Source organism: Cololabis saira, chromosome 6 (assembly GCF_033807715.1).
Source record: "Cololabis saira isolate AMF1-May2022 chromosome 6, fColSai1.1, whole genome shotgun sequence".
Classification (NCBI taxonomy): Eukaryota; Metazoa; Chordata; class Actinopteri; order Beloniformes; family Belonidae; genus Cololabis; species Cololabis saira.
This window is the reverse complement of record NC_084592.1, coordinates 39956564-39971217: the sequence shown is the minus strand read 5'-3', so window position 1 is coordinate 39971217 and position 14654 is coordinate 39956564. Positions and strand designations below refer to the sequence as shown.

General features: G+C 40.5%; 1 protein-coding gene across 3 annotated transcripts in view; it reads right to left on the bottom strand.

The window, feature by feature from the left end:
* Positions 1 to 14654, bottom strand: part of fer1l6 (fer-1 like family member 6) — a 51603-nt gene that overhangs the window by 11212 nt on the left and 25737 nt on the right. For 2 of the 3 annotated variants that reach the window (XM_061724101.1, XM_061724100.1), the window contains exons 22-39: positions 11798 to 11922; positions 11353 to 11487; positions 11127 to 11276; positions 10283 to 10387; positions 10137 to 10199; positions 9920 to 10018; positions 8953 to 9163; positions 7923 to 8047; positions 7723 to 7839; positions 7602 to 7644; positions 5866 to 5910; positions 5298 to 5395; positions 3768 to 3896; positions 3537 to 3677; positions 3325 to 3452; positions 2125 to 2295; positions 1835 to 1989; positions 364 to 506 (exon numbers count right to left, since the gene is read on the bottom strand). In XM_061724101.1, coding sequence (XP_061580085.1) covers positions 364 to 506; positions 1835 to 1989; positions 2125 to 2295; positions 3325 to 3452; positions 3537 to 3677; positions 3768 to 3896; positions 5298 to 5395; positions 5866 to 5910; positions 7602 to 7644; positions 7723 to 7839; positions 7923 to 8047; positions 8953 to 9163; positions 9920 to 10018; positions 10137 to 10199; positions 10283 to 10387; positions 11127 to 11276; positions 11353 to 11487; positions 11798 to 11922 — 2183 coding nt within the window. The remainder of the gene's footprint in view (positions 1 to 363; positions 507 to 1834; positions 1990 to 2124; positions 2296 to 3324; positions 3453 to 3536; positions 3678 to 3767; positions 3897 to 5297; positions 5396 to 5865; positions 5911 to 7601; positions 7645 to 7722; positions 7840 to 7922; positions 8048 to 8952; positions 9164 to 9919; positions 10019 to 10136; positions 10200 to 10282; positions 10388 to 11126; positions 11277 to 11352; positions 11488 to 11797; positions 11923 to 14654) is intronic. The other variant, XM_061724102.1, reaches the window with a different exon arrangement.

The following is a 14654-nucleotide window of genomic DNA, read 5'->3' as shown; positions in this document are numbered from 1 at the left end:
GGAAGGAAGGAAGGAAGGAAGGAAGGAAGGAAGGAAGGAAGGAAGGAAGGAAGGAAGGAAGGAAGGAAGGAAGGAAGGAAGGAAGGAAGGAAGGAAGGAAGGAAGGAGGATAAATTCCCGTTGATGACGTTTTTGTGTAACAAACATGGCGGATCTGAGAGAGATAGATTTATAGTTAAAAAGGTGGAGTTGAATTGGTATTTTTTTATCGTCATTTTTTATAGTTATCGGGATAAATGCCAGAAATTATCGTGATAAATGTTTTAGTCCATACCGCCCATCCCTACTGGTCAAACATAGTTATTTTACTGGACACCAAAACTCTCAGTCTGGTGATAATTAGATTTGACTTAGACAAAATACCTGGTCCATTCCAGGCCGATCCTTGTGGAACAGAGTCCTAGTCTCGATGTGTTCTGGTACCATCTTGCATCCCACAGCTGGGATTTCAGCCCAGCGGTGCAGGATCTTCAGAGACAGGTGCTCATATGACTCCACTGGTTGGTCTGAATGCACATGTACATATTGTCAGAGTGACAGCATCACGAAGATATAAAGACTGCAGCAAATACCTAATAGGATGACAGAGCTATGAAACGCTGATAAATGTTCAGCTCATCTTCAACCTGGCCAGCATTTACATGTGGGACCCATCGGAGAAAAGAAATGGGCTGAAACATGCAGTCACACATTAGATTGTCTGCTGGTTGTATTTTGACCCCATGTTAATTGCCCAGTTGGGTTTCTTACGTGGTTAATTTGTGTGGGACCCAAATAAGACCCCTATTTTCGGCACATGACCATTTACCACCCAAGTACCTGGATTGACCCCTGTGAGGTACTCACATGGAGCCGCTCCTATAAATTGACCTTCCAGTTCTCAAATCTTTGCTGATCAGCCACAACAGGAGATCTAAGTAAACACTGTTCATCTTGTTGCACTCAAGGAAGAGCTTTAACAGTAACTACCGTATTGGCCTGAATATAAGACGGGGTTTTTTGCATTGAAATAAGACTGAAAAAGTGGGGGTCGTCTTACATTCGGGGTCTAGACGTTATACCGATTCACAACGCTAGATGGCGCCAGATATCTTTAAAGAGAATGCTGAACTTAACTCCCCAGGCCAAAGCGAACCCCTGTCACGAAGAAGAAAAATAAAAATAGTATAAGAAAGAAAAGAGAAGAAAATAAGAGAAGAGATAACAGAAAGTGGAGAAACGTAGCGACAATCTGGAGAAAAGTGGGTGGAAGATCGGCAGGTAAACCTGCAGCTGAGGAGAAGTTATGATGCAAACTTCAAGATAATGATTTGAATGAGGCAAAATAACAGGCTTTTTCTCTCGAATATATTGTTATAATCATTTGTTTCAGATGTACTGTAATTATTTTCTGTATAAAAATTGAATTTGGTGTTCAAAAAGTCTTTCTTCAAACTTGAATCTTGAAAAAGAGGGGCTCGTCTTATAATCGGGGTCGTCTTATATTCGGGACAATACGGTACTAAGCTTTGACTGGGGTCTTCATTTGGTCCTTAAACTCCACAGATACCGGCCTTTTTGGGACCTGATGAGATCTGTGCGGAGTAATCCCGTCCACAGAGACCCCATCCAAAAGCCAACAGGTTCCAAAAGATCTATCTCTAAGATCCCAGTACACCCTCAGATGGTTGCTTGTCCACACTCTGTCTGGTCAGACCTGCTCAGTGGGGTGAGCAGAAGATTATGGCTCAACCCTTCCTGTATTCTGCAAATACATCTATTTATGAAAAGTCGGAATACTGATTCTAAATACCGAGCTTGTAAACGAGGAACCTCCTGGAAGAACCATCTTTACCATCATTCATGTAGAGCGTCTTGCCGGTGAAAACCTTGTCTGCCACGATGATGCGTCCCGGACTGAAGTGAGGACCGTCCACACCATGTTCTCGGCACATCTTTGATAACAGCTCGGACGGCTTCAGACAGTCTCTCCAGGCGTTGTAACCATCTCTGGAGGAAAATATAGCAGTTTACTGAAGGAGATGTATAAAATGTTAGGGTTTTAGTGAGAAACCTTCAGGTCATGTTTCTCCTGATGTGTCGTCTCTACTTTTGCTGAAAAGGGGAAGGAGTGCCTACACTTACAGACTGTACTCGGTAGGGAGTCCACAGGTGGCTCTGTGACGGCTGTAAAATCGGTTCTCCAAGTCAATGCGAGTCTCTCCGATCAGGTCGTCCCCTCCCACCAGGTCATAGTCGTAGATAAGCACCGTTAGCAGAGACTCCTGAGGAAACGTGGCCTGCATCTCAAAAGACCTGGAAGATGATTTGATTTGATTGATTTTATTCTTTATTTCATTCAAAAAACAAAACAATTTAATACAAACACAAATACAAATGTTCCTAACTTATGAATGAAAAGGGAGCAGAAAGAAGAAGAATCTTATCTGATCTGCCCCTTTCACAAATAACATAAATTAATAATAATTAAAAAAAAAAAAAAAAAAAAAAAAAAAACTAAGTGAATAAAAACAACTAAAATAAAATTAAAATAACATTAAATAAAATTACCACCGCCTACGGGTATGTCAATCAAACTCAACATTTTTCGTTATATTTCCTTAACATACAGGCTTTAATTGTTCTTTTGAATGTAATGTTTGATTTGGATTCTTTGTTTTCTCTGTTCAGATTGTTCCATAAATTGATTCCTTTCACAGAAACACAACGTTCCATCAATTTTGTCCTGCATCTTGGTTTTATAAAAATCTCTGTTCCTTTTAAGTTATACTTGCTTTTTCTTTTTTCAAATCTTTTCTGAATGTTGATTGGTAAAGTTTTTTTATGAGCTTTAAACATAATTTGCAGAATACTATGGTCTACTAGTTCATGAAATTTCAACAAATTTAACTGAAGGAATAATGGATTTGTTGGATCTCTATATCTCTTTCTACTAATTATCCTTATGGCTCTTTTTTGCAGAATGAAAATTGATTGAATATATGTTTTACAGGCATTTCCCCAAACTTCAACACAGTAGGTCAGATATGGAACAATCAGAGTGTTATATAAAATGTACAATGCTTTGTTGTCCAATAAATCCTTAACTTTGTGTAACAGAGCAATTGTTTTTGATATTTTTATCTTTGTATAATTGATATGTGATTTCCAATTCAAATTCTCATCCAGCATGACACCCAAAAACTTGGTTTCTCTTACTCTATTAATTTCAATACCATCTATATTAATTGAAGTGTCCGTTTCTGAATTGATGGGTCAGGTTCAGACATGGAACTTCTGGGAAAAGCTGAACAAGTTTGCAGCTGAAGAGAAACAGTGATTTACCTTCCAAAAACAGGGTTGAGCTGTTTTGGGATGTAGTTGTCTCTGTCTTTGATTTCATTTTTACCGAGTCGCAAAACAACGTACGGGTCTGCCTTCCCATCCGGGTCAGCTGGGTGCAGGTTAGAAGCCTGGGTAGAAAGCAGATAGGATTGAAAATGCTGTTGGTCAGTTTGTTATCTGGAAATGAGGCCCAGAACTGAAGCAAGGCTCACAGAAACGATGTAGACCCTTATGAGGACCTGGACCCGGCTGTTGGGGGGGATCCCTCTGTTGACTCTGAAGTGGCCTGTGTCAGCAGGATCGTCCCAGTCCTCGGCTTCACTGTCAGTGAGCTTATACAGGCAGAATCGTCCCTGAAGAGCAGCATCCGAAGACGTGAAGATACGTCATGGTTCTCAGGGCACAACAGCTGCCACAGAATCTGTCACGAGTTGGCATCTTACCTTAAACTTCCCGACAAACCTTTCCTCAGATGTTCCTTCCTCCTCATTGGCTTTTCCTCTGAACAGCTCGTATGTGTTCACCCAGTCATCAAAGTGTTCAAACTCTGCTTCCAGTTCCCTGGTGTACAGCTGCACACATCGTCACAATCATATAGTCTTACGTCAGTCTCCAGATCAAAGAGATTTTCTTTCAACATTGTAGACTCATTTTTAGAAATACACTTCAGATAACTTTCTAACCTACAGTAGCTTTTACGTTTGTGCGGCTCAGAGCCAGTTCTGATGGTGGAGTCCACTGCACTTGCACACAGTCCTGCCCACATGAGCCCACTACGTCATGAAAGTATCAGTCACTCCTCCAAGACCTCAGACATATTTTCATTTGACCAAGTCAATAGTTTGACTTGGGATTATAAGGATTAGTTTCCCCTATAAGACGTGTTAAAGGGCAGTTTTTCCTTTCCACAGTCGCCTTATGCTTGCGCAGGATGGGGCACTGGTGCAATCTGTTGGTTTCCTCTGCACTCATTTGGAATAAGTTGAATTATATTCTTGAGATTTGGCAGAATATAAATAAAGATAAACTGAATACCACAAATAACCGCTGTCCAGGTAAAAGAAGTCGATTGTATGTTCGTAGATCTATGCTGCTACTCAGAGCCGCCTGGGAGATTTGCGAGGCCCTGTGCGAAATGGCGGGGGGGGGGGAGGCCCCTCACGCGTGAGTGTAGCGAGCGCGCGCAAAATTTTGGGGTTTTTCGGGTCGGATTGAGTGTCTATATGTGCAATTTTAACTCTCCAATTAGAAAAATACTGGATACCTTCCCCTGCCTCATCATCATCTCTTGCCTCGACGCGGGGCCCCACGGCTGCTTGAGACCCGGTCGGATCGGTGATTTTTGTAACAAATTTATCAAACGAGCCTTTCAGAGAGGCATTAAACTCTTCCATTTTCTTTAGTTTTTTTCTTTTTTCATCCCCTGATGGAAATTTTCTGATTCTGTCTTGTTCTCTCGACATTGTGTGACAGTTTGTTCCAACTCCACCGTCTGGATCAGAGCAGCTTGTGTCTGCGCTTGGTCTGATCAGTTGTATTGAACAACAGACACGCGCATCATTGCACATATATTTATTGATATGCACAGACTAGTACACATTTAGGTCTGTAATGGAACGTGTCTGTTGATATTTATAAGGGAAAAAACGAAAAACAAAAACGAAAAAAAAACAAAAAAATTTGAAAAATTTTTTTTTTGGGAAAAAAAAACAAAAAAAAAAACGGCCCATAGCGCGAGGCCCCTTGGGGCGCGAGGCCCTGTGCGGTCGCACGGTTCGCACACCCCTTGCGGCGGCCCTGCTGCTACTGTATTTGGTTGGAATTTCTGCAACAGACCATCACCCTGATCGTCCCTAAAGTGGTCTTCTTTTCCCAAATGGGCAAAATGAGCCAATTTCAAAAATGACAAAGTTGGAGAAGTTTATCTTCAGAGCTGAGATCTTATTGGATGTTGGTGTTTGTAGATTAAATACCTTCAGTGTGGCTATTTTAGTACGCAGACCAACACTAAGCTCCAATGTTCCCTTTCCTTTCTGTTTCTTCTTTTTGTCTCCATCCGACTGGCTGCTGACTGATGGGACAAGATAAAAGAAAAAACACCTTTTCAGTGGGAAACCCTGACACAAAACACAGGGGAGGTCAACATGATGTACTAGGTGAACACACAGCATTTAAAAGCAGGCAACATCTCAGTCAGGTCTGAGCCCCTCAGGTGATTTAAACAGTGTTCCCTTCAACTTCTGCAGCAGAAAGACATTTATATCTTTATTTCAACGCGTGTGGTGTGCAAATGCAGCTTGCAGTAACATCAGGAATATCATGCAGATCAGAGAGACAGGACTTCCACTGATTTAACACCATGACACAAACAAAAACAGAGCTCTATGCATCCGCCTGCAGCTGTGTCACCGAGTCCAGAAAGATGCAGTCAGTTCCCAGAATCTGCAGTAAATGTTTGACCAAGCAGGTTTTTTTTTGTTCCCCAGAAAGTGACAAAGCCTGAAGGACTCGGCTCCATCAGCTGCATGTCTGAATCCTTACCCAAAGAGTGTATTCCATCGCTGAGTAAAGTCTCGTACGGCGAAGCTGCAATGCACAATAATGTACGTGGGTCAGCAGATACCTGCTGGACAGTCTACTGCAGACATAAAGCGCTCAGACCTGGAATCAGCTTTTTTGTTCTGTTCAGAAGTGGAGTACTTCTTTAATGGAGTATATTATTTTGCATTTGTTTGCAGCTTGACCAAGCAGGTTATTTTTGTTCCCCAGAAAGTGACAAAGCCTAAAGGACTCGGCTCCATCAGCTGCATGTCTGAATCCTTACCCAAAGAGTCTATTCCAGGGGTCGGCAACCCAAAATGTTGAAAGAGCCATATTGGACCAAAAACACAAAAAACAAATATGTCTGGAGCCGCAAAAAATGAAAGGTCTTGGAATGAAGGCAAATGGTGAAAGTCAAAATGTGGAGAAAAAAAGTCAAAATTTCAAAAAAAATGTCAAAATTTCGAGAAAAAAGTCAAAATGTCAAGATTAATGTTGAAGTACAATCTCGAGAAAAAAGTGTAAATGTTGAGAAAAAAGTCAAAATGTCGAGAAAAAAGTGTAAATGTTGAGAAAAAAGTCGAAAATGTCGAGAAAAGAGTCGAAATGTTGACCAAAAAGTCAAAATTTCGAGAAAAAAGTTGAAATGTCAAGATTAAAAAGGAAAGGAAAAAAGAAGACAAAAAAGAGAAAAAATTGAAAAAAAGAAGAAAAAAAGGAAAAAAAGGTCAAACATTTTTGATAAAGCTCCAGGAGCCACTAGGGCGGCGCTAAAGAGCCGCCGGTTGCCGACCCCTGGTCTATTCCATCACCTCAGTAGAAACAAGCTGCTGACACGAGTTAGTTTACTGTTCCTCCTCTTAAGGCTCCATATTTGGTCTCCAGCGCCACTTGTGTTGGGTTGTTGAATGACCCGCTGTTCTCATCATCCAATCTTTAAATGTCTCTTTCAACAGTTTGCTGCCAGGCATCGACTGGAGACAACTGTTCAAAACTCAGAGCCACGGAGTGGGTGAACGGGAATCCAACTTTGAGGAGTTCAAGGTCGTTGTTATATAATAATAACAATACATTTTCTTTATAAGAGTCTTTCAAAACACTCAACGACGCTGTGCAGAGATTTGAAGTTACATAGAATGACATTCCAGCCGCTCTGCTCCCCATGTTCCTGGTCCTGGTCCTGGTCCTGGTCCATGGTCCTAGTGGTGCAGAATCCCATTGGAGCGCCGATCGTCCTTGTCTCAGTTCTGGCACCACTCGCTTTGGTGACGTTTAAATTGAGAACGTGTGGCTATGTTTGATCAGAATGAATGGAGTAATACCACGGGGGGTTAGTGTACGCTACGACAGCCATGCCACCCAGTAACTGTACTAAGGTGGGTGTGATCCAGGCCTGCTCCTGCTGCAAATTTGCAGCGTGCCACTGCACAATATGAGAAAAAAAAAGAGGCTTCAAAAGCCCTCTGAACCAGTGGGAGACTCTCCAAAGAGTGGGTACCGGTATTATGAAATGAGCTCTTAAACAGGAAACATCCACTAAAACTTCAAAATAGAGATTCGCAGAAAAACAGAAGGATGGACGTGTATGTGTGGATCAAAAGTGTCAAGTTTCACTTATATTATTTTCACTTCTACAACTTCTTGAACATGGAAATACTTCTGCCCTCTTTTTATGTCAGTTTGGAATGAGGTAATAGCATGAATTTGACTATTACCTGAGCCTTGTGTATTCTTACCTTTTTCAAAGACGTGGGGGAAGGGAGAACCGTCCTGTTTGTCCTGAAACACAAACAGGAAGTCTCGTGTTCACGTTTTCAAAGAGACATGGTGTTTTTTTCTGAACAAAGCTCAACACACCTGTTTCTCCACAGATGCGTAGTATTTAGACCACCAGTCGATGACGCACTCAGCTGATTCGTCAGCGATGGTCCGCCTCCGCCGCTTGGTGGAGCGATGGGTGCTCTTTGAGCCACTCTGGAGGTCAAACATGAATGAACGTGAGAGAGGAAGTAGTGCATGTGATTCACAAAGATATGTCGTGCATGAAGTAAGTTCACCTTCTTCTTCTTGGGCTCTTGGGGTGAGATGGGTGGAGGCGGAGCTTCATCCTCCACGGTGATGAGGAAATCCTGGCGAGTTAATGTCACAGCTGAACTGGTGTCCCCAGCATCCGGCAACAGTCCTGCTGGACGAAAGATAAACGCTTAGCATTTCATAGTTGGATTAAGTAGAGCAGGGGTATTCAACTAGATTCGGCCGGGGGCCACGTCTGCAAAAGGACTGTATGGAGAGGGCCGCACAATTTGAAAATGTGGGGGTTTTCAAAATGTATTTTGCACTCAAAGACGAAGACTTATGTAAATATAATACATTTGTATTATACATTTGAATATATCTAGTTTACATATGAATTATGTATTAATTGTCTCCAGATTTAGTAATTGTGAATGTTAAATATAATATTCAGATAAAGAAATATTATTTTGAATGCAAGTTCATTTTGAAACCATGCATTGTGCAAACTTAATGAAATTGATATTGACCTACTTTTAATAAAACACGCCATACTGACAAAGCACCACTTTCCACCAAGATTTCCTTATTTGAATATTATATTAAGCATTGAGCACAACCATTTTAGTCCATAGTAGCCAGTTATAAAAATATTATTTAAAAAAAAAAAAAAAAAAAAAAAAAAAAAAATTCTTTTTTTTCAACAAACACAACCTTTTTTGAAATATGACCAGGGGCCACATAAAAGCTCCTGGCGGGCCGCATGTGGCCCGCGGGCCGCCAATTGAATAGTCCTGAAGTAGAGAATTCACTTGGGTCTTGTTTTGTTTTAATTTGTCTCTTGGTTGTTAAATGCATCGTATAACTTTTGAGATTAATTTGCAAATCTTTGACTCTGTTTTTGTAGTTTTGCTTCTCTGTGGTAGAAGTGTCCTAGTCATTTAAGTCCATGCGAAGCCATTTGTTTTGGTCCTTCCCCTTAGGAGACATCAGTTGATCATCAGGTTCAGGACGGACACTACAAGAACACTGGCTTGCACAGCCGTCAAAAACACCAGAACACGCGCTGGTTACCCTCGACACTGGGCGGGTCTGGCACTGGCGAGGACCCTGGAGGCGGCTTGTGTATCTGGATGGCTGCAGGCGGCGCTGGAAGAGGAGTGTATTGGAAAGCCTTGAGGTTATTGATGATGTGGTTTCCGACCAGCGTGCTGCGGCCAAAAGCCCGCCAGTCCACAACCGTGATACTGAGAGGAGGATGGAGGTGTTCGTTCTCGGGTAACTCCTGCAGCACAACAGAGTGAAAATCTTTTATCTTTCACCGTTTGATAATTGATTGTAAGCAAAATCATCCAGTTCTTTCTATTTTTTGATTCCCTGATTTAATCAACACCCCCCCCAGTTCATAAGAGGATGCCACAATTCAAGCAACACTTCCAGGATTCCCTGCGATGTATTTCATATGTTTTACTAGGGCTGGGCGATATGGACCAAAAGTCATATCTCGATATTTTCTAGCTAAATGGCGATACTCGATATATATCGATATTTTTTCTGTGCCATAATTGGGGTTTCCCCCAAAGCATTATAGCATAGCATCTCTGTTAGCTTCATTTTTTCCTGAGGCAAACCCTTAAAAAAACAGTCAGTTTTAATACAAAGCCTCGTGCCAAATGTCACACAGGTACCTTTGTTAACAGAGGTCTGCACAATATCAAAATGTATAAAACAAATGAAATAAAAATAAACTGCCTGCATATATAGAATGAAAATGCTTCTTGAATAAAATAAAACCAATATCCTTTCCCTGCATAACAAAACATTTGTGCAAATCTCAAATAAAACATTCAAGTAAATTTTTCACAAAATAAGCTATATCAAAATCATAAAAAAATAAAAATAAAAAAATATATTTTTATATTTTTTTTTAAATCGATATAAACGATATTGTCTCGTACTATATCGCGTTTGAAAATATATCGATATATATTAAAATCTCGATATATCGCCCAGCCCTATGTTTTACATGTATTTGCCTCACCAGCTCGATGGCATCGACCAGCGTAGTGAAGTTTGGGTTGGACTTGTACTTCTGGATGACAGAAGAACGCAGCGTTTTACCTGCACACTCTATGAACACCTGCGGACAAAATACAACAGGTATACAGACATGAATTCATTTTTTTATTCTCCATGTCTACTGTATATCTCCTGAATACTTTGTACAAGTGTGCTCATCCACATGACGTTTTTCAAACCTGTGGTCGATCAACAGACAAGAGCTGAACCTTCTTCAGCTCCCTCAGACCCCAGAACAACACCTGGTGGAAACATGTTTTAATGGCATAGTTCGTGGTTAGAACATGAAGAGATGTTGATCAGTCAGGGACGCGAGCATCCGAACCTCCAGCCTGTAGGTGCTGAGAACTGGCCTGATGTTTGGAGGAACCGTGTACATTCCCTCCTGCTCCTCCAAGTCTGGAACACTCTGCTGGCTGGGATCGGGAATCTGCACCGTCGTTATTGATTTTGATTGATTGATTGATTGATTGATTGAATTGTTTATTTCGAACACATAAAAAATAAGATTTTAAAACAAATTCAAAACATACAGAAAAAAAGCAATACAAACAGGGGAAAAAAAAAAAAAAAAAACAGTGTCCGAAAAGGAGCAGGTTGAAGTAAAACTTATTTAACCCTGCCCCTTTGTTACCTCTATCATAAATTAAACATAAATGTTAATGATAAATAGCTGCAATTACCTAATAGGCTACCAATTTTCCCATTAGTTGTGCCTTTGCACCTAACCAGCTAACAAACACCATATTGCCTTAACATAACTCTTCCTCAACCAAATAACTTCCCAGAACTTCCTTTTTGTACCGTTTTTTAAATTGATTTATATTTGTACATTGCTTCAACCCATCACCCAACCCATTCCATAAATCCACTCCAACAACTGATATACACATGCTTTTCCTTTTAGAATGAAAACATTGTTTTTTTAAATTAAATTTTCCTCTTAAATTATAACCCCCCTCCCTGTCACAAAACATTTTCTGTAAATTCCCTGGAAGTGAATCAGTTCTCGCTTTGAATATGATTTGTAGAGTTTTTAGTTTGACAATATCCCAGAATTTCAACACATGCGACTTTAAAAACAGTTATGACAACATTTAAATGTTATCTGCCCTCCAAGCTGCTTTATTGTGATCAGAAGTGTGTGAAGCGGAACAAGCGCGACTGACCTGCAGCAGCTCAAACGCAGCCAGCAAGTCTCCTCCTGACTGGCTGCCGCAGTGCAGAGGGCTGTACTGCAGGGTGGGTGGGGTGTAGGGTTCGGACGACAGACGGACCTCCGGGACCGCCACGGTCGCCCCCAGATACTCAGCCTTTCCCTGCACACAACACAAGTTCAGCGGACTCTCACCTGAAGGAGTCATCACTGACTCATCTGTCTGCCGCCGGCGTTACCAGAGCGTCGTCGTCGTACACTTCTATGATGATGCGTGGGGGCTCTTCCTGGATGTGCCGCAGGTCGCCAGTCAGCAGCACGCGGCTCATTGGCAAACACTGATTCCACGTGGGGCTGAGAGTCTGACTGATGATCTGGATGTGAGAAAACCCGCAAAGAAGTCCAGCTCAAACCTAGAAGTCTCCACTATTACTGCTCAGGTTGGCTCATATTTTTACCTTGAAATTAGGTGGTCAAATATTTTTATTTTCACAAATCAGGGCGTCAGACTCCATTTCATCCCAGGCTTCATCAGGCTTATGGTTTACATTAAAAGGGTTAGTTATCCAGCTGATCACAATAATATATACAGGCATCTACGTTTTTTAGGGGGGCCCAAACACGGGGTGTTCAAAAAGCTAGGAACGGCCCTGCAGTAAGACGAACAGAACAACACACACTTACGTTGGTGGTTTGGCTGTGAGAGAGGAATGTGACTCGGGCAAACGGGTCTGACAGGCCCGTGTTGTCTGCAGCAATGAGACCTCGAGCCTGATACATGTGGCACCTCAGCTGGAACTGGTGCTGCTCTGGAAACACAAACCAAGAGAGAGTCGGGATCTGAGTTGAGCTCCAGAGATGATCTTATACCATCTGGAAAATTACTTTCCCTCGTCTTTGGTAGAAGCCGAGCTGCTATTTCTACATTTGTTGTCTTTACAATCACGTGAAAGCCGTGCAATCAATTCCATGGCTTGTATTTTTTCTGTGCAAATATAATAAAAATCATCTGACCCTAGTCATCTCATCATGCAACCTCATTTTCACCATGTCATCCATTCTTCCACCCATCCATCCATCCAATCATCCATCCATCATCCATCCATCCACCCTTCCACCCACCCACCTCCACTTATCAGACCTCACCCAGAGGAGACAGCAGCTGAAGCAGACCTGCCACCTCCTCCAGCCCTTCCAGGAGGACACCAGGACATTCCCAGAAATATGATCTCTCCAGCATGTCCTTGCTCTGTCTCTGTCTCTTATTCTGGTTGGACACGAGTGAAACACCTCCACACAGAGGTGTCAGGACTAGATTAATATGGTCACTTTATTCAAGATGAACTATCCCTCCCATCTTGTGTCTGTTGACATTTATATATTCAACATCTGGCGGTTGACTCTTTCGGATTTAAGGCCACTTTTGGTAAGTACTGTCCCTTTTTTATACACTTTCTGTACACTAACAACATTAAAATAACCTTGGTTTATCTTTAGGGACACTGTCAACACTATCACTGAAGTGAAATGACATTTTAAGTCTAAGATTTAACGCCTTTAATTTATATTACCGTATTGGCCCGAATATAGGACGGGGTTTTTTGCATTGAAATAAGACTGAAAAAGTGGGGGTCGTCTTACATTCGGGGTCTAGACATTATACCCATTCACAATGCTAGATGGCGCAAGATATCTTTAAAGCGAATGCCGAACTTAACTCCCCAGGCCAAAGGAACCCCTGTCACGAAGAAGAATAATAAGAATAAAAATAGCAGTAGCATGAAGGAGAAAAATAAAAAATAGCGGTAAGAAAGAAAAGAGAAGAAAATAACAGAAGAGATAACAGAAAACGGAGAAACGTAGCGGCAATCTGGAGAAAAATGGGTCGAAGTAGTTATGATGCAAACTTCAAGATCATGATTTGAATGAGGCAAAATAACATGCTTTTTCTCTCAAATATATTGTTATAATCATTTGTTTCAGATGTACTGTAGTTATTTTCTGTATAAAAATTTAATTTGGTGTTAAAAAAAAGTATTTTTTCAAATTTTAGTATTGAAAAAGAGGGGGTCGTCCTACAATCAGGGTCGTCTTATATTCGGGACAATACGGTAATTACTGGTTATTCTGTTCTAACTGAAAATGTCTTTGGTTCACGTTGTTTTACAAGCGAATTTTGTTGCACCCTGGAGCATTTCCTTTATTCCAGCTGGAGCTTCAGAGTGCGAGGACATGGATGTGTTGATAAGAAAAGTTAGATTTAACTCTCTAACAGACACCTGAATGCTCCAGATCAGCAAACTGCTGTTACAGGAAACTGTGCAGCTGCTTCACCAAAGGCTGAAAATTATCAGCACCTGTATGCAGTTGACCCTTGTTGGGCCACAGTCCTGTGTGGAACATGAAAAGACGATTTCAATTCTGAGGCCTAGCTCTGAGAACCAATTCTTACAGCTTACAGCATGGTTTGAAACAAAGCAACCTCCAAAATGACTCAAAGCCCCAGCAGGCTTTGCATTTACGGCACTTGGTGATTAGGAATAGCCTCTTCATTCGGCATGAACCTCAAATCGCAGGAGGGGAGGATAGGGTTGCCACCCGTCCCGTAAAATACGGAATTGTCCTTTATTTGAGAAAAAAATGTTGCGTCCCGTATTGAACTAATACGGGACACGATTTGTACTGTATTTTCCTCAACTTTTACACCATATTCTAGTTGAATTATTGAAATAAGTTAACTTTTACACCATATTCTAGTTGAATTATTGAAATAAATTAACTTTTACACCATATTCTAGTTGAATTATTGGAATAAATTAACTTTTAAACCATATTCTAGTTGAATTATTGAAATAAATTAACTTTTACACCATATTCTAGTTGAATTATTGAAATAAATTAACTTTTACACCATATTCTAGTTGAATTATTGAAATAAATTAACTTTTACACCATATTCTAGTTGAATTATTGAAATAAATTAACTTTTAAACCATATTCTAGTTGAATTATTGAAATAAATTAACTTTTACACCATATTCTAGTTGAATTATTGAAATAAATTAACTTTTACACCATATTCTAGTTGAATTATTGAAATAAATTAACTTTTACACCATATTCTAGTTGAATTATTGAAATAAATTAACTTTTACACCATATTCTAGTTGAATTATTGAAATAAATTAACTTTTACACCATATTCTAGTTGAATTATTGAAATAAATTAACTTTTACACCATATTCTAGTTGAATTATTGAAATAAATTAACTTTTACACCATATTCTTCACCTGTAGGCTATATTACATCTGGGCTGATGTGGACATACGTAGCATAGGAGGATATTTCAGCTGCTAGTATGGTTGTCTGTCTATACAGTCATGCAAGTTCAATGCTATTAAAGCACTTTAAACTTTAAATCAAAGCATTTTGTTTTTTCATATAAAATAAACACATTTTTATTCAGTTTAGACGTTTTGGGGCTTTTTTTTTGGCTCCTGCGCTGCTGAAATCAGGCGGTCCCTTATTTCTATTTCTGA